Source organism: Drosophila guanche, unplaced genomic scaffold (genome assembly GCF_900245975.1).
Source record: "Drosophila guanche unplaced genomic scaffold, DGUA_6, whole genome shotgun sequence".
NCBI lineage: Eukaryota > Metazoa > Arthropoda > Insecta > Diptera > Drosophilidae > Drosophila > Drosophila guanche.
In genome coordinates, this window is record NW_022995753.1 from 3,816,965 (window position 1) to 3,835,972 (window position 19,008).

A 19,008-nucleotide genomic window follows, 5' to 3' on the forward strand; every position below is an offset into this window, starting at 1 on the left:
ACATCCACGTCATGGATGGTGGATTCAGCTTGAGGATTGAACGATTGAGGGCCACTGCCACCAATTATGGCAGCTGATGCAAGTCACCCAACACCCAACACCCACCACCCAGTCCAGGGCCAGGCCACTCAATTGAATGCCAAAAGCCAGGAGGGCAGCCTCAAAGCAGCTTGTCAGCACACAAAAACGGCAAGGGACGGGCTGCCAGGAAGGCAATAATGGTCACCAAAGACACTGGACACGCGCTCATTGAACAGGCACCTAAAATCAATACTAAACGCAATTATCCTGCAAATACAAAACAAGTTGGACTGGGCTGGGGGATACAATTGAATTTTCTGATCATGTAAATGACTTAGAACGAGAAATATTAAAGCTAAACACGTATAAGGAATACATTTGCCCATAGGAAACATACAGCCTTGGATATTCCATATTAAGTATACGCCAATTTGGAGCTCATGCAACGTGGCAGAACATTAGACATCCCAGAATTTTGTGTATTTCCTGGTGCACAACCCTGGGTACGTCCTATTCGAGTCTCCTCAATTATTTACTCTATTGTTGTTTATGTAATCCATAATCGTTTTATTTGGTCCGGCCTGTGCCTGTCTCTGGCCTCGATTTATTTGTCCATTTCGACTTCGACACTGGCTTTGGTTCGTTTGCATTAATTATTGCGAGAGGCAAATAATTCTATTTTACGGCGAAGCTTATGGACAATCATTTCGGGAGTGCCTGCTTGTGGCTGCAAATCAGCCAATTAGTGGGAGAGAATTAAAGCAACAGACAAAATTGATTACCAAAAAGTAAATATGCAAAATAGGCACAGTCGCTGGGCATTTTGTGCATAATTGTTGTGGTCTGTGCAGAGCCTCTTTGGCACCCTTTCTCATTTAATTGAACATTTCTGAGCACTTCTTATTTGTTCACTGAGAGTTGCAGATTCTTGTTCAACAAAATTGCAGAACTATTTTGTGGCACTTCCAAATATTTTGTGTGCTTCGCTAAAGTAAAAGTCTCTTTGGTTGTTTAAATTGTTCTATAATTATATTTGCATTATTCAATTTGTCGCTCGTTTATGATTACAATTATTCTACACAAAAAAAAAGTGGATCGAGGCAATCCGCTTATAATTAGCATTGCTGGGCAATTGTGAGTCAGGAATTGGGTTTGGGGTTGGGTTGCCCAACTGTTTGACAGCTGTGGTTTGGCACACCTGTTGCCAGTCGTGTGTGGCGGGGGGGGGGGGGGGGGGGGGGGGGGGGGGGGCTGAGACCAAAGACGAGCTCCGTGCCAGGCGGAGCTGCTTGGTTTGCCCGCGCTACAGGTCCGTGGTGATGGTGTGCGTATGCCCCGCCAGCAGCTGTGAGGTGGTGTACAGTGGCTCCTGCTCCTCCTGTGGCTCCTCCTGCATGTGCACATCCACCTTAAAGCGCTTGGCTGCACTCTCCATTTCCTCTAGATCGCTAAAGGCCGGAAAGTTGGTGGGGCAGAAGTGGCCAGCAATGGCCTCCGGTATGTGGCTGACATTGTGCAGCATGTGGGCGGGTGTGCCCTGCAGATAGTTGCGCCACTTGTTGTAGGAATCAACGCCAGGCCCACCACGTCGCTGACTGATGGGCGACGAGGTCTTTGGCATAATTCGCTGCGCCTGCTGCATCATGTACATCTCCCACTCCAGATTGCTGGCCATTGGTGTGGCATCAATGCAGTTTGTCGACTCATTTGAATCGTTCGATGTGGCGGAACTGTTGCTCATGTCCTGGGTGCGCATCAGCTGTTGCTGCTGCTGCTGCTGCTGCTGATGCTGCTTTGTGGGCGTCGAGGCCGAGCTGCTGCATGTGTAGTAGCCGCAGGAACGTTCCAGGTCCTGCTGCTGCTGCTGCTGCTGCTGCAGCGGCTGCTCGGAAAAGTCATCGCAGATGGCTCTGCTGCGACTCCAAATGCTTCGATTGCTGCTCCGTGTGCTGCTGTTGCAGGAACTGCTGCCCATGCCGCTGCTATTACGACTGCTATACAGACGCTTGCCACTGCCACTGGCACTGCCTGCTGCCAAATTGTAGCTGCTGCCATGCAGCTCTGGCCTGGCCATCAGCTCTTCGATTTTCATGCTGCTCGAACAACAACCCATGATATTTATGACTTTCTCTCTCTCTGTGGATGATTCACGCTGTAGGTTCTCTCGCTCGAGAGGTTCGTTGTCAACTGTTTGGTGTGGCCAGCAGGCAGCTGTCTCTTATATAGCCAGCAGCTAAGCTGACCAGCAGGTAGCTTTCACTCAACTGTTGCGAATTTCCTGGAAACCGCCAAAAGGGACACGCACTCTCCCTCTCCCTCTCGCTCTCTCTTTCGCTGCGCTGATAACCTCGTACCTGATTAGCTGCTGGCCTAATCCCCGCGCGACATGGCCAAGGGGATTTCGTGTGGAATCACGACAAATGTTATATGGCCACGGCAATTTGGTCAAAACAACATTTAGATCCCAACGCTCACCGTCTCCTACCTGCCCATGTCCGGCCATGTCCTTGATTCGAGCACTTTCGATATCGGCCAACGAGTTAAGGATCTCCCGCACTCCGTTGCTCTCCCTGTACAGCCATAAATAATGGATGTACTACGCAGCTCTGCTCGGTCTCCCTCAACCCTTTCGTCGCTGCTGGGACACAAAACTTTTGCTATGGACAGGAGATGCTGCGCAGGCGCAGTTGTTCTTGTCCTTGTTCGTGTCGTGCCGCGTCCTTGGACCATTGTACTGTAACTCTGCGTGGGCCGTCGTCGCTTTCCCACTGGCCTCTGCGGCAATTGTTGTGCAAACGCCGTGGCGCAGTCCCCGGAACGCCGTTAACGCCGGCCACAAGTGCACCGACCATCGACCATCGACCATCGATCGAATCAAAGCCAGAGCCAGAGCCAGAGCGCAGCTGTCCGATCTGCATCCATTGTTCCGCTCTGCGTTCTCTTGAATTTTCCCTCAATGGGAGTTCGGTGCGCTCCTGCTGCGGCTCCTGCTGCTGCTTTCATTCTGGACTCGAGCCAAGGCCAAAACCCAAGAACCCAGAACCAAAACCGAAATCAACATTCAGCAAGGCAATGAAAGTAAATTCGCCTTCGTTTGGTGCTCAATGAATGCAGGTGAATGGATTTCAAATGATGTTTGCCCATGGGGGGGATAAAATAGAACCAACAGATGCTACGTAAAGCGAAATCAGAGCACAAAATTTAAGGCAAAAAGCAAACTTCAATTATAATAATAATTATGAGTATTGGCGCGAATGTTTGACTATTTCGTTCGAATCATCCAATTGCTTCGTTCTGCTATAGAAACACCACGAAAGTAGCACGCATTTACATGTCGTGTGCATGACGCAACTCATTGCTCAACAAAACACACACAAATCTGCTCTGACTGTCTTTGTTTAAACATTTCTTCAAGGAACAAACAGCAAATATTTCCCTGCATTTGCTTTGTGTTTATTTTATTTTGTTTTTAGTGCTAAGTGGCTGAGTGGCCTTCTCCAGTGTGTTGTATTTTATCTCTAGACAAATCAAACCGATAATCGACTGACTTGGGGGGTTTCGCGTGTGGCCAGAAGTTGCCTGGAGAGGGATGGGATGGTTTCCCGGGCTTAGTCTTGGACTAGCCACAAGTCCGGCAGACTGCTGCCATTTCTTGTTGCATTTTCACACGCAATCGTGAAAATTTCCAGCATATTTGCCTTTGGGAAAACGTGCGGGCGGAGTTTCCTTTCCGCTACGGGGCATTCCTTCACTCTCTCTCTCTCCCTCTGTGTGTGTGTGTGTGTGTGTTTGCTTATCCGTTGTTGATCCCAAGTCCTGCATCTAAATCTGCATTCGAAGAGTCAGAGTCGAAGTAGGAGTCACGTAATGCCGTCATTCCGTGACGCTGCAACTCGCCTTTTGGCTGCACGTGATGGGAATTAGAAATCCAAATGAGTTGCCACGGAAGCCGACAGTCGACAGCCTGGAGAGCCTTGAGAACCGGCAAGGGGAGCCACTCAATGTGTAACGAAAGTTTCCTGCAGCAAGGGGAATCCGTTCTTGCCACCTAAGAAATCCGTTTGCCGATTGCTTCCGCAAATTCTTTGCATTTACAAAGAGAGCGAGGAGAGACTCCTTTTCCTGCTGCAAGTGCCGCACCTTTTGGCTTCCTGGCTGGCTGCTACCCTTGGCTTTACGCACAGAAAGCTGTCAATTAAGTCACACACAAAGCGCACCCCCCAAGCAGCAAGGACATGGAGAGCAGGGAGAGTAGAAAGAGCCAGGTCACTGCAGTCCCTCCAGAGTCCAGCGATGGAGAACGTGACTGGGAGGGAACTGAGCTAAAAACCAGAGCTAAATGTAACTTTCGGCACAAGTGCAAGCCAAGCAATTGAGGGCCGGCACCAGGGACATCTGGCCAAAAAAAGAATGAAGTACGAGGAGAGGGTCCATCATGGCCAAGACAATGGCAAATGGCAGGGACATGACCAGTTCCAGGAGTCGCTGGCCGCAGACCATCTGTGGATCAAGAAGCATCAATGCAGCTTCGTTTTTTTTTGTTGTTCTTACCAAACAAAACAAACAAAAAACTAAACGAAACACACACAGGGACAGTGAGGGACAGGACGAGGTATCCTGGAGTGGTTGGAAAATATTCAAAAATTCAATTTGTGAATTTTTGTTTACGAAACGCATTTTCCGTGTATCGACAGAGAGGACCAGAGAGCCCAGGGACCAACTCCTTGCCTTGCCACGGTGCCATAAAGCCATAAAATATACCGCGTGCTAGGAGCACCTAGCGTCGTCCCAGGGACCTCGCTCAGGACTCAGGTAGCACAGCACAGTGAGTTCCCATTGCCATTCCTGCAATGATGATGATTGAGCAGAGGATGGACATGCCAGAAGACGCGCTTGTCGCGTCTCATCGCTGTCCGATTCGATTCGTTTGCTCTTGTGCTGGACGCACTTGTTGATCCGTGGCCCGGGTCAAGTAGAATCTGGACACGATGTGCCATGGTATTTCCGCATCCTGTGGGAAATTCACGCACAGACCTCAGTCTGAGGCGGCTAAACCGGGGGAAATACAACGCAAATGGCCATGGCCATGGCCATGGGCAGCAGCAGCATTCCACACGAATCAAATCCAACACATGTCGCGATTTGGCCCTTAGGCGAGACTACTTAGGACCTAATTTCGACAAATAGCAACCTGATTCTATTCAAGCAAAGCAGTGCCGCACAGCTGGATCCCAAGTGGGATTTGCCCATGAACCAGGTGTGTGGCCTTGACTTGCGATTCATGCAATTGACTCAGTTTTGTGGGTACAGTCTGCCACTAGCTATCGATAAGCTATCGATAACTGGTACCTCTAAAAAGGTTTTCTCCCTTAAAGAGTCGCAGAGTTTCAGTGGTCCAGTACTCTACCCGACTTGAAGTGTCATTCCATGTGTCTCTGCTGCTGCTGCTGCTGCTGCATGCTGTTAAGCATACCGCCTCAGCACAATCCCCACCACTTGACTGTCCACTGTGCTGCTCCTTTTACGATGGCCACTTTACGTGCTCCGGCTCCAGCTACATTTCCGCATGGCTTGGATGCCTTTTTGGGCCAGCTTTAAAGAGGATGTCCTGCTCGGCAGTGGCGTCCCTTAAAGTTGCAAACGGAAGCCACTTCAATTTCTTATCTGTTCTCAGTTGACTGCGCGCCTCGGGGTATGCAACACTTTTTTCGCACACCGTTTTTGCCATTGCTTCGGGAACACTTTGACTACACTTGAATAACATTTCAAGCCATTTAACGACTGTATCAGATTTAATATATTTAATAACTGCAGCATCGAGCTGTCGTTTTTTTGTTTTCGATTCTTTTGAGCAGCGTTCGGGGACTGCCCACACCAGCAGATTTTGGAGTCTTACGACAAACTTTCAACGTGACTCGTAATCGAAGAAAATCAATAGAATTTCCTTACTTATAATTGTGTTTGTGTTTGTGTTGTGTGTGTAGCCCTCTGTGTTTGTTTGACACGTGTGTCTGGCTGTGCGCTCTTATGAATTATTGAGCTGGCTTATGGAGTTTTCGCTCCCTCGCCCCACATTGTAATCGGCATCTGGAGGCTGTCCAGTGAAACCCGTCGATGGAGTGCTCCTTTGGAGAGTGTGCAGGGAACATCCGCCAGCTACTTTTGCCCTAATCAAGCGAACATCTAAAATAATATCTAACAAAAGTAGTCGCAAAAAGTCGCTGCTGCAACTCAAAATTGTGTGTTGGGGCTCTGGAATCAAGCTATTCTCTATCAAGCAAAATTGCCTCAAAAAAAAACAAATCAAGTAATTGCAACCATAACTAAATTTATGAATTCATTTTGTTTTTTGTGTGTTAATTACAATTTTTGAATACATTAAACGGCGAAGAGAAGTAAGCTAAACGCTCGAAGCCAAAGAGCTTGAGCAGCAGATATTTCTTCGATATGAACGTAAAGTCGCTCATTGTCATTTGGGAGAGACTGAAAATGGTTGAGCCCAGGAAGCCCAAAATGAGGAGCAGGGCAAAGCGTGCTGGTCTCTGCTTGGGCTTCTCCCCCATGTCATCCAGATAGGCGTCCGATAGGCTCTCAGATGCCACCTGGCAGCGGCGGCATGCCCGCAACATCTTCTTGTGGTACACTGTTGGCTTCTTGCCACTTCCAGGGCTATACTTGTAGTTATGCAGACGAGAGGCCAGCATGTCCAACGACGACTTGCCGACGCACAGCTTCGGGCCATTCCTGTTGTCCATAGTTTAACTGCAATCAAAGGGGAAGAGGAATGCTTACAATGTCTTGCCTTTAGTCATTTGCTTTACTTTTAGTTACTTTTCCAGTCTGATGCGTACTATTTCCAACTATTAGACATGGGAATGTGTACGTGATTGAATATATTTCGATGTGGCTAAGCAAAAGGCTGCTGGGTTTGACTTTCTCTACACATTCAAAGAGCAGTAGGGTTTTTTTTCTTCTACTGTGATTCTCAGGTATTTTCTAGAATTGCTTTCTGTTCTGCACCTCTAGCTGGCTCCCTAAAATCTCTGATAAATGTTCTTCAAGGGTTTGAACTCTTCTAGGATCTGGATAAGTGCTTGGGCGGACAGCAAGGAGAGCCCAAGTCTTTCGCTTTCTCTAGTCTATGCCTAATCTCCATCCAATTGAGTGTGACAAATTGCGCAAAATGTATGTTTTGTTAATTGCTCGAGCATTTTGGGCATTTCTTTGTCTTCATTTTTGGCCACTGATTATGGAAATTGCATTCGATGGCTGACTGGCTGACTGGCTGACTGGCTGTTGCTTCTGTGGGTTGTTTGTTTGGCTCTAATGAGCATTTAATGGCCACAGTAGATGAGCAGGACATGGCACTGACACGACAATCAGATATGGGACGGACATACGCACTCGTACCTGCAGCGATGATGATTCGTCCTTCCGGTTTGCATTTTACCCTTCCCTCTGTGTCTCTTTCTCATTTTTATTGCACTTTTACTTATTTCTCTGCCTCTGTTTTGTATTCTTTTCTCTTCATTCATAAATTACGGGGAACTTCGCCGAAGCTTCCCTGGCAGGCCCTTATCCCACAGGGAATTGCGCACAATTCGTGGCATCATGGGCCTGTTAATTAGTTCATTGCGGGCATAGATTTGCCATCTCCCGTCTCAGCACATGTAATTAAGCAAATTAGGCAAATGAGGCGGCAGTCCCACAGCACGTTGGGGGGGAGTGAAGTGTGCCCTGTGTGGGGGGGGGGGGGGGGGGGGGGGGGGGGAAAGGGCTGTCGAAAGTAGACAGCGATAAATGTTGACGCTTTGAAGGTCACTCGCCTGGCTGTCTGAATGGAAAATTCTCTTTTATGTGCCCCGCAGCCGGGCCTTATTTGCAGATAATTTGTCTGTCTCTCGTGCGTGTGTTCTGTTCTCACCTGTGCCTGCTTCTGGGTTTTGGGCTTCTTGGCGAAACTTTGAATGCATTAAATAACTACGCAAAAGTTTGTAGTATTTTCCTTGTAACCAAGCCACTCAGAGGCTCAGCCAAGTGAAGCCACTGAAACCACTGAATACTCTCGTATGGGTAGGGGCTGTTTTTGGAGCATTTGGCAGGGTGCACTGTCAGCACTTTCGACTGACAAAACTTGAAATAGTTCTCATATCAATCTGTTGCCAAGGACTGGGTGTATTTCACAGTTGATTTTGCACTTTACATGCCTGAACATCTTGCAACGAGAGAGAGAGAGAGAGAGAGATGCAGCCACCCAATGATGCATCAATTTCTGCTTTTATCACTTCCACACGCAACAATTCTGATGTTTGCTTCTTCGATTTGCAGCTGTGAGACTGGTTGCTTACGCCGAGGAGGTCACCACCTCAGGCAGCCTCTCGGAAGGTGAGTTCTCGGCAGTAACCGCATCCGAGTTCCACTTAGACGCTAATCAAACATTCATTTCATGCACAGAATGGGGCTCCGGCTGGCGTGGCACCAATTTCCTGGTAGAAGTGGAGCAGACGGCACCCTCCCTACCCTCGGGATCAGTTGTAGGCGCCAGCAGCAGCAGCAGCAGTGGCAGTGGCAGTGGCAGTGGCAACGTTGAGGACTATCTGAGCAGCCTGGAGGAGGATGGCAGCTTCACAACGGGCACCACACCGGGAGCCAACTCCAACAGCAGCACCGTGGACACGGGTAAGTCCTCCAACAGTTGCACTCCAAGCATTCAAATTTGGAGTTTTCCACACATCAATTCTGGCTGCTTCCAATGCCAAAATCCATTGGCAATTCGCAATTTCGCTGCCTGGGTAATTGAATATCCAGTCTGACTTTTGTGTTATTTACGCACTGTACGTGCGACCATAAATATGTGCAAATAAATAAACAATAAGAGAGACAGCGAATGTCTCTTCTTGTGCTAACATTTTGCTCACCTTCTGGCAGGACCCAAGATCATTGTGCGCACGGAGGAGGTGCTGATTGTGGGCCTTGTGCTGGTCCTGTGGGTGGGTGCCATTATGTTATTTTTCAATCGCTGGGGCAAGATTCGCATGCTGGAGCCCTACCAGCCAAAGTTCCAGCAGCAGCATCGCAGCTCCTGTCCGCTGGTCGATCTGGATGCAGTGACAACGCATCAGGTGAGCTTTGGAATAACTTTCTCTCTCTCATTTTACTCAATCTCGTTTCGTTTTATAGCGCACATCCGTCTCGCGTATGTCGATGGGCATGGTGCACAATCTGAATATGCCGACGTGTCACTTTGCGGCCTATAATCCCAACATTTATGCCAAGGGTATGTACACACATCTACGGTGCGGAGGGGGGAGAGTTCTGCTTCCTGCTTCCTGCTTCCCCTCTTCTGGCTGTCGCTTTTCCCACTTGTTTTCTCTCATTTTTGCATCTCCTTTTAAACCCTGCCTGAGTGCCGAATGCAATTAAAATCGAACAACGCATCCATCGAGTATCCTCCAGCCATCCACCTCTCGCACAGTGGGACTAGGGCCGTAGAAACTCGTGATAGCTGGGGAAACTCTCAGGGAGATTTATCACTAGTTAGAAATGCATTCAAGAGTGAGCATTTATCAAGAACCTTATTGGCATTGGAGCTGAAATTGCTAATACACAAAGGCCACACTCGAAGCTGCTTTTCAAACTCTGGCGCATTCTCTCTTATACTCTTCACTTGTGCGTACGAGCATCTGGTTTCTGCTGAGTACAAGAGTTCTTTCCTCAACTAGTTACTTGTTCAATCTTAAGGTAATTCCCCTGTTGCGATAACAATTGAAGCTTCAAGCAGCAGTAACCATAACCCCAAAGCGACGACGCTTGGTCCTCCACATTAGCCATTGAAAGTGAATCGAAATACTTATGCGTAATGCCGCCCGCTGTAGTGTAAACGCTTCCCTTCCCATCACCAGCAACTGTGGTACTTGATTCAATGTCTGACATCCCACATGCCACATCCTGGCACTGGTAATGGCACTGGCACTGGCTTTTTTAATGAGTTGCCAGACAATTAAGTTGCCCGCTGAGCGAAGGCAGCAAATACAATTTGAATGCCATTGCCTCTGCCCTACAACTGGGATGTTGCGCAATTAAATCCCATGGAAACGCACGGAGCACACCCGAACAGGGGGGCAAACACACATAAAACATGCGAAGGAGCATGATAAAAATGATGTCTGGGGTAAATCAGCCAGTGTGAGTGAAGGAGACCGGCATAAAGTCTATTAAGTTGGTGTAGCTTGAGCTGGATGTGGGGGGGCATTTCCTCAATCTCAGTGCAGGGCACGTGACCTGCACGTGAGTCACGCCGAAAGGGCACACCAAACCCGTAGCCTTGGGACACAAATGATGCTTAAATAAATTGGGATCAGCCCCACAGTGGAAAATCAAGTGGAATTTGCACATTTTGAAGCAGCGCCTACTCACGTGCCCCCCCTCTCTCTGTGGCTGCCGCATTAGCATTTGCGCTCGCTTGATTTTTACGATTTTTACGATTTTTACGATTGTTACCATCCCATAAGCGACTTTAGTTACGGCCTGAAATGGAGATCGTGTCTAACCATTTTGCTCTTGCCATTTCAGGTTATGCCTCGCATGTGTCGCACGTGTCACGGCCGAGGCAGAACTCGGTGTTTGTGGGCGCCAGCACCAGTCACTATCTGATGCCGCGAGCGCCACGCAAGACACGCTCGGCCATGGACTTGCACTCCATGGTGCTGGATGAGAGTGCCGAGCAGGTGTAGGTGCCAACCAAGATGCAGCAGGAGCAGCCATCAGCCAAGGACTAAGTCGCATATTTGTTGTATAAGTCAGTGTGTAAGTGGGTTGGGAAAAAGGTGTGAGGGAAAACGCAGCCCAACTATTTGCACTCAAAGCCTATGCCCCTGTCTGTCTCTCTGTCTGTCTTTAATTTGTCTTGTCCCTTCAGCGATCGTGTCAATTTCGGTTAAAGCTGTCTTCTAGGCCAACCCATTACTGAAGCAGACTAGCAGCAGTGCTAACTATGGTGGAGCATTCGTATTATTAGCTTTATTATCCAGTGTTAATCTCAAACGTATGTAGTCTATGCCTAACCCACACGTTTCTCTTCTACTTCTACAACTTAGCGTGTTGATGCCACAATTATTGGATACCAGAATAGACATATTTAGTGAAATACAAATGCAAATATTCAATATGCGGACACAAGTGCAAAACTGTGTCATTAATTGTTTAGTTTGTAAGCCTAAAAAGCTCAAAGGGGATCAGAATAGAAAACTCTCTGGAAAATCGAACCACTACAGAACACAACAGAACGTACTTTCTTGTGATTTTGTTTGTTTTATTTTTCTTGGCTGCAGCAAAACTCTATCAAAACTATCAGTACTAGCTAACTGTCTAAACTACTCGTAAGTTGTAAGTATTTTGAAGACCAAGCAAGAGCAGGTTGAAACTGCAGAGAGAAGGAAACTAACGAAAGCTTTAAATTCCTTTTGGGGCCTGTACCAAAACAAAAAGAACAAAAAGAACAACCAGAACCCATCCAGAACAAAACCGAAAATTGTATTCTAAGCTTAAGGTAAATAACTCTCAACCAAATGTCTAGTGCAAAATATGTGGAACAATGTAAACTATAAACCGAAACCCAAACTAGAACTCAAACTACAGATCTACAACCACATCATACTCGTATATTGAAGGGCATTCCCGCACCACAAAGGTGTTTGCCCAAACCAAAAATGTTCTAACTTGTTTTACAATATTTACAAGAGCCTCGGCAAAGCAAAGCAAATATACAACACTTGTGTACCATACATATGTACCCAATAAATGCTAATTCTATATACACATACAATATATAATTATAAACGTATACAAATATGGAGCGGCAAAGAGTCCCCAAAAGAGGAAAAACCAAAAAACATACAATTATATACAATACATTTGGAAAAATTCAATTAAAACAATTATATTTGAAGCGGCGAGTGGTTTTGTTTTCGCTACTCTTTATTCGCTAATCGTTATTCGCTATTCGCTATTCGTTGTAACCCATTCTTCACTTCTGGACACTTCAATGGCATAATTACAAAATAGACACAAACTTTGAAATCATTTTTCTACTTTCTCCAAGCTCTGACAGCCCCATTGAGATCTAGTGGAAGTTCTGCTTTCTTTTTGCTGGTTAACGCACCAGCTGGGACGCGCCTTCTGGCATTCAATTCTTTCAATTGCTGTGTTTGTGTGTGTAAATTTGCAGTAAAATATATAAAGCCATTTGGCGTCGACTCTTCATAAATCCAATTGGAGCAGCTACAGCCACAGCCACAGCCACAGCACGCGACATGCTGGCCTGCACATAAATGAGCTACAACGTGCAGGGGGATCCATAAACATTTTCGACAAAATGGCGAGAAAACGACGCGTAAAGTGCTGACGATGAGTGCGAGGTCAATAAATGGAAGCCATTCAATGTTATGCCCGGCCATCGGCCTGGGTTCAAGTGCAGCGAATTTATGGCATTGCAACATGGAGTGGCCCCAGCTCTAGGTCTGGCTCTGACTCTGTCGCTGGTTCTTGGCAGGGCCACTGCCTGACCTTGACGATGTTGTCGTTGCCATTGCCCATGGGGGGGCTACAAATCAAACGAATGGCGCCCATGCTCCATGCTCCATGCTGCTGACACTTGCAACTTGGGCTGTGTGGCAGCGGCAGCCAAGTGTTTGCCTGACAAGCTGGAGGCGAACCAAAGACGCACAACCCACAACCCAGAAATGACTTCCTTTAGCCACATAGACGAGCATGTATCCATATCTCTGGGCAACACTGTTCCAGAATCATTCATTGAATGTTATTAAGAGTTATTTATGTTATTTTTGGCTAACAAAGTTTCATCGTTCTTGCCTGTTTTTGCTTCCATTTGCCCATAAATGCTGGAACATTCTGCCAAAGCTTTGTCATCAGATTGTGAGCTCCCCGCAACGAAATGCTGAACGATGACCCAAGTAATAAGCATAACTATGTAAATTCATTTCAGGCACAGGCACAGGATCTAGCATCCAGCATCCAGCATCCAGCCATGCCATGCAAATCTCTGCCACAAATTGTGAGGGGGCACATACTTATCGCATCGCATCCCTCCCTTGGTTCATGGAGAGTGTCAAAGATTGATTGACATGGCAGCCTGGACTGGACTGCCGTTGTGGAATCTCCATTCAAATGGGAGACACCCATCCTCCTCCACTTGAGTGTCTAATCAAAACTGCTTAGTATTAGGTTTTTTTTCTGGCTGGCAGAAAGAGTCCTCTTTTTGGGGGTGGCAGAATGTGGCCGAAGATTTATGAACGCATGGGTCAGGGGCAGAACTTAATTGGCTTTTGACATTTTGTGCTGCGGTGCAAAAGCTTCACACTTGCACAACGCCCATCAAGTCAATCATAAGAAAAATAATCTCGAGTTGCTCTCAGTTGTTTCAATTTACTTTTTAACACTCTCCTCCGCACTGTCTCTCTCTCTCTCTGGCTGTGTCTGTGTTGGCGTTATCTTTGATTTGTCCACCGAGAGACATTCAAATGAAATTTGTTCTTACTTTCAACGCACAATCCCACCCCACATACACCACACGTTCGAGTGTGTACCAACTGCACAAAGAACAAACGCCGGAAGCCTTCAGTCTTTCAGTTTTTACTTCATCGTGCGCTCCTGCTCCGTTTGCTCCTCCTTCTACACCGCCTCCCCCGTCTTCTCCTGCTCTGGTCTGGAAATGCTTGATTTGAGGTCTGAAGCTTTGAAAGCCCCTTGTAGGTCCATCGTCTGATAGCATCTTCGGCATTGATTGGAGGCATCACATCAGCTGTGAGGAACACCTGTGAAAATCAAATACTTTTTCCCAATTAAGGGTATCAAAGATTCACCTCTCTCTTGCACTCACTTTTTCCTCTCTCTCTCTCTTTTTCTCTTTCTCGTACGCTGCCAGTGCACCACTTAAACCCCCTCTCATGCCGTCGCTCCTCGCTTTCCCTGCACTGGCTCCCCCATGAGCGATCACTTCAATTGCTGCAGCTTTATTTGTACCGTTATATTTCCCGTTGCCGGACATAATCATGCTGAAGCTTCTGCTCCGCAATTTGTGCATGGCCAACAAGTAATTTTCTTTGTGTTTGTCTGAATGAAATATATATTTTTGAGATTTATGTACGTGCAGCAGCAAACCCAAATAGAAGTAGTATGTACGTCCAGAGCTGATGGATGGGTCTCCATTCCGGTGGCTCAGCTTTCCAGTCAGACTGCCAGAGTGATGGAGGAGCAGCATGGAATGGGTAGGCAAAACGGACATATGCACGATGTGTGCATATATTTCAAGTGCAAAGAAACATGATATTTGATTACCCAAAAACAGGAAAGCTTCTATCCAGCTAACACACACACACAACATGGGGATGTGTCCGGTCATGCGGAGCGGGCATGAGCGGGGAACTAGCCAGCGTGGAAGCTAAATACTCTTTTGCCGTTAACCAGAGGACGGCAGCGTCGTGTACACTGTGCATGGGCAACAACAACAGCGTAAAAGCTTCGTGTGGCTTCGCAGTGGCAGAGAAACAACTTCGTACTGCCCATGCACTATTGCTCGGCTGCGCGCAGCGGCAGAGAAGCAAGAAACGTTTCTGACTTCGTGTTTTTGTTGTTTGTGCATACAAATGCACTAAAACATGTGACGCCGTACACCCAGCAAGCATTTTCCACAGTCTTTAGACGGTTGCTGAGTGCTAATTATGCTTTGACTAACCAGCAGCATTCCGTCTTCCCTCCTGCCACAGACAATGTGTGTGTTTTCTCACCATCCCCAGCTTCAATGCTTATCTGTTCTCACCATCTCCCCCTACACTGCTCGTACTGCCCCACCTAATCTCATCCGTCGTGCGGTGACAAATGCAATAAAGAACCCAAAAGGAGAGCAGCTTTTGTTGATGAGGTTGGAGAGAGAAAGAGACAGGAGAATGGGGAGAGCGTTTACTGCTTGCCTGTTTGATTAATGACAGCGATTGCTGCCAAGCGCTGGTTGATGGCTCATAGTGGAGATGTGACAGTGTCCCTGGGCCACTGGCAGGGTCATGCGTTGCGGAGTGGCTAAACTAAGTTGTCTGGCAGCCAACTCATTGCGCAGCCTGCCAGAGTTTTATGTGACCCACTTTGGAGAGTCATCACAAAACTGTAACTGTAACTGTAACTGTAACTGTAACTGTAACCAAAAACGCAAGAATCAATCAAAGGCAGAACAGTGCAGGACTCTGGGGCAGGGACGGGTATTGGCAATGGCATTGAAGGGCGTGCCATGACTGCATCACCAGCAGCCGCGACTGTCATCAATGTTTACGAGAGCCCATAATGACGAAACATTGCCGAGCAAAGAGATGGCAATGGCATAATCAAAGGACACTACGCAACCTCATCAAGTTCTTCTCCATTCTTCTCTGCTCGCTTTTGTGGGCGGGCAGTGTGCGTTGGGGTGAACAATGTATGAAAATAAAACGAGCGATAATGAGTGCGTGGCCGAGGCGCTGACCCAAGCAGAGGGATAGAGATAGAGAGAGAGGGAGAGACCCATCCATTCATCCATCCCGAAAATGGTCTTGGATGGTCGGTGCCTCGGGGCTGGAGGTTGGAGGCTGCAGCTGGGGCCATGTGCTGACAGCAAATTGTACAGAAACTCAAAAAGGCAACAAGCCGTTGAAGCCATAAAACGGACAGGCACCCAGAAAGCAAACGGAATAAAATATATTCCTCCAACCCTCAAGGACAGTCGGACAGTCCCCTCCCCCCTACACATAGTACTCATAAAGATTGGCCAAAAAGGTTTTTGGTCTTTGTTGTAACTGCCAGCCAGCCGCCTCCCAAATGTGGGGGTCACGACCAGATGTGGCCAAAAAAGCAATAAGGCTCGTTAAAATGTGCTGGGAAGGCACTTGTCAGCTTGGTTATGGCCATCCAACGGCAATCGGCGATCTAATCAAATTGGTGATAACGGAAAATCTTTTTTTTTAATAGTTCGAGCTTGTTTATGAAGTCCGCGCATTTATTTTTAATTTGAAAATGAAGCTTGCCACACCACAAGTACACATTTGCTACATGGCAACTACATTTCGATGTATGCAGTTATCAGTGGAGACATCTGGTGGTCAGGAAATAAGCACAGCAGTCGAGCTGGCGCGATAAGCGCCATATAGTTTCGATCAAGTTCACAGAAATGAATGTGTAAGATGTAATCCATTTTAGCCATCCATTTATGCTATGGCCTGCAATGCTTTGCAGCTCCGAAAATATCCCAGCTATTCTATGCGAACATTTTCAAAGTAACTGTGTGGCCACTTATTATGTTTCAACCACTTACAATTTTCGAATTTTCGCGCGTCTTACTCGAAGCTGCAGAGTTGCCAGACTGGTGGAATCGACGCGTATTTACAGATACTGGCTACGTCATGGCGTGTCAGCGACACCTGGCGGCAATCTCCAGTCCACTTTTGCTGGTGCATACTTCGAGGATAGCCGATCGAGCACCGATCGTCAGTGTGACCGCACTGGTGGGGCAAACAAAAACGACAGATATTAGTGTGCTGTGCCGCGCCGTGTTGTGTGGCGGCGGTTTATGTTGTGCTTCAGATCAGGTTATTTCCATTTCGGATTCAAAAATGTACGGACGTCGGCCTGCCGTCGGCATCTAGCGGTTCTTGCTCCGTTGCTTTGACTTTGTGTTCGCTGTGGCAACATTATTTTTGTCGTCATATCTCACGTCTTGAGGGTGCGAGTGTGCGCGCGCGCGCTTGTTTGTGTTTGTGTGTGTTTCGTGTTTCGTGTTTCGCGTTTCGTCTTGTGGTTTTTGTTTGCGTTTGTGCACTTGGAATCACCTGTTGATATTTTGATATTTTGATGTTTGTGTTCGCAGAACGACAAACTACAATAACTGTGAGCTGCCAGCCACTACGAACATCGTGGATCGGCCATTGACAAACAACAATTAACAAGCCATTGGCAACGGGCATCGGGCATCGGGCATCAGCCTTCGGGCATTGCATCGTTTTATCAGCGTTTATTTGGAGCTGTGCGGCAAACCTGAATCAATCCCTCCCTTGCCCCCTCGCCCAGCAGCAGTTGAAAGTTTGTTTGTGCTGTTGTTTTTTTGTTCGAGTGAAAGCGTGTGAAAAGTAGCCCCTTAACATTGGCTGTTGGCCAACAGTCAAGTCCCAGCCGAGGCCGAAGCCCCCAAATGTCTCGCCCTTTCGTTGGGTGAGTCTGCACCAACACCCTGGAGTAGCCATATCCATTTCCATTTGCATATCCATATCCATATCCTGTGTTGCGGCCAGCCAAAACTTCCGGTCAACTGGCGTGAACAAAATGAAACCGCAACTGTTGCATCTATCCAGCCAAGCTCCAACATCTTCGAAATCGAACTCAGCATCATCAGCCACATACCGAGTTCAGGTGTAAGAAGGTAAGTGAATATCGGATGGCGAATGGGGGCAGAGATCAATTAGTGGTAAGGGCTTTGCCATGATATCGCTTGCCTGGGACATTCAGATAAGATCAATCAATCAGTCAATCAATAGACAGACGGGTAAGAGAAAAACATAAAAAACTCAAAGCCAGAATGGACATGGAGAACGTTCAGATGAGCCTCATGTAAATTCTGATCACTTCTAAGTTGAGTGAAAACCTTCAGCTGCATTAAGAGTCACCTACAGAGACAGATTCATGGCTTCCGAAGGTCTTGCCATGCTTTACTTTTTGTTTTGGACACCTCTAATTTGGCCAGTTCTTGGCTTGGACTTTTTTGGACACACTGTTTGGTGGCAATGCAATGTTTGCGGAGTGGCTTCTCTGGCAATGTATGTTTTTTCGGTCTTTTTGGGGTTTCGGGGTCAGTCACTTTTTGATGCGATACGATCGTACAGCAAGAGTTATGCATGCAACATTTTGTACGTGATATATTTGGCACAGGGAAAGAAGCTGATTGAGGGCTCTTTGGTCTCTTTCGGCTATTAGACCTCTGAGGGAGATCCCTCTCTCTCTCTCTCACTTACATGTGTATGTGTATGTGGTTGCTGTGGATCCGTGTGCCCCAAATGAACGGCAAAATTGCTCCCTGCTTTGCGTTTCACCTGCCAGTGCCAGTGCCAGTGCCAGAGCTGATGGCAGCGCCTTTTGGTGCGTAGATGTCTGCACAGGTAATCGATGCGTTCGATAAAAGTGTCCCGTTAAGTGTTGTCGCCGCCAAAAGATTGTTAATTGCCATTGGCGGTGAGCAAAACTTGAAGTCGAGAGTTGGGGTTGAAAGAGGCCTGGGAAAGGGAGGGCGGAGCAGTTGAAGATGCTGCCCCTACATAATTAATAGCCATTAAGCAATTTTGTGTCGTCTGGCAACAAAATGGGTGAAAATATAAAAAGAAATTTGCACATACTCGCATGTAGAGCAACCGAGTAAGACACAGATACAGATACACATACAGATACAGATACAAACAAATGTCAATTTAGCAATTTTTCAAAGCGAATTGCGTGAGACTCGCTCGAGTTTTGAGTTGGAGTAGAAGTAGTAGACGATTGACCCAATGCTCTCAGAACATCAAAGTGCCACAACAAGAGAAATGGGGCGGAAGGCGAACAAAGGGTTGAATAAATTGTTGATTCAAATAATTGCAAGAAGAAATGGCAAAGAACAAAAAGTTTGTTCAGCACTCGGGCATGGTTCCTAGATTAGACTCACATTTGATTGCTGAACAGCTTTCTCTTCAATGTATTTTTATACTGCCTCAAGTTGAAGGCAAAGCAAACACATAAACATGCGCGAGTATCTTCAAAAGTTCTTCGGATAGATGAACCTGCCTGAACCGTACACCTTCCCCCGTATTCAGCCCACTTAAGTGAGTTGAAGCAGGAACTTTTGATTCCTAACCAATTGGAATTGCATTCGAAAGTCTTCAGTTGCCGCCTTATAAATGGTCTATAAAATATAAACATCGAGTG

General features: G+C 47.1%; 3 protein-coding genes across 3 annotated transcripts in view; 2 read left to right on the forward strand and 1 right to left on the reverse strand.

Annotated features, from left to right (window-relative positions):
• The window catches only part of LOC117588571, a 32,756-nt gene extending 20,965 nt beyond the window's left edge, over nt 1–11,791 (forward strand). The window contains exons 2-6 of the mRNA XM_034279967.1: nt 8,350–8,406; nt 8,476–8,700; nt 8,950–9,143; nt 9,202–9,298; nt 10,594–11,791. Coding sequence (XP_034135858.1) covers nt 8,350–8,406; nt 8,476–8,700; nt 8,950–9,143; nt 9,202–9,298; nt 10,594–10,754 — 734 coding nt within the window. The 3' untranslated portion in view covers nt 10,755–11,791. The remainder of the gene's footprint in view (nt 1–8,349; nt 8,407–8,475; nt 8,701–8,949; nt 9,144–9,201; nt 9,299–10,593) is intronic.
• On the reverse strand, nt 1,324–2,202 carry LOC117588572. Its single transcript, XM_034279968.1, has one exon. It carries the CDS (start codon nt 2,132–2,134, stop codon nt 1,325–1,327), a length of 810 nt encoding a protein of 269 aa, XP_034135859.1. The 5' UTR covers nt 2,135–2,202; the 3' UTR covers nt 1,324.
• Nucleotides 11,792–16,877: 5,086 nt separating the features above from the next.
• Nucleotides 16,878–19,008, forward strand: part of LOC117588387 — a 45,762-nt gene continuing 43,631 nt past the window's right edge. The window contains 1 exon segment of the mRNA XM_034279615.1: nt 16,878–17,476. The gene's annotated coding sequence lies outside the window, so the exon portion shown is untranslated.

What these genes read in the sequence shown, in the direction of transcription:
- LOC117588572 (XM_034279968.1), bottom strand. Translation starts at nt 2,134, where the DNA reads ATGGGTTGTTGTTCGAGCAGCATGAAAATCGAAGAGCTGATGGCCAGG.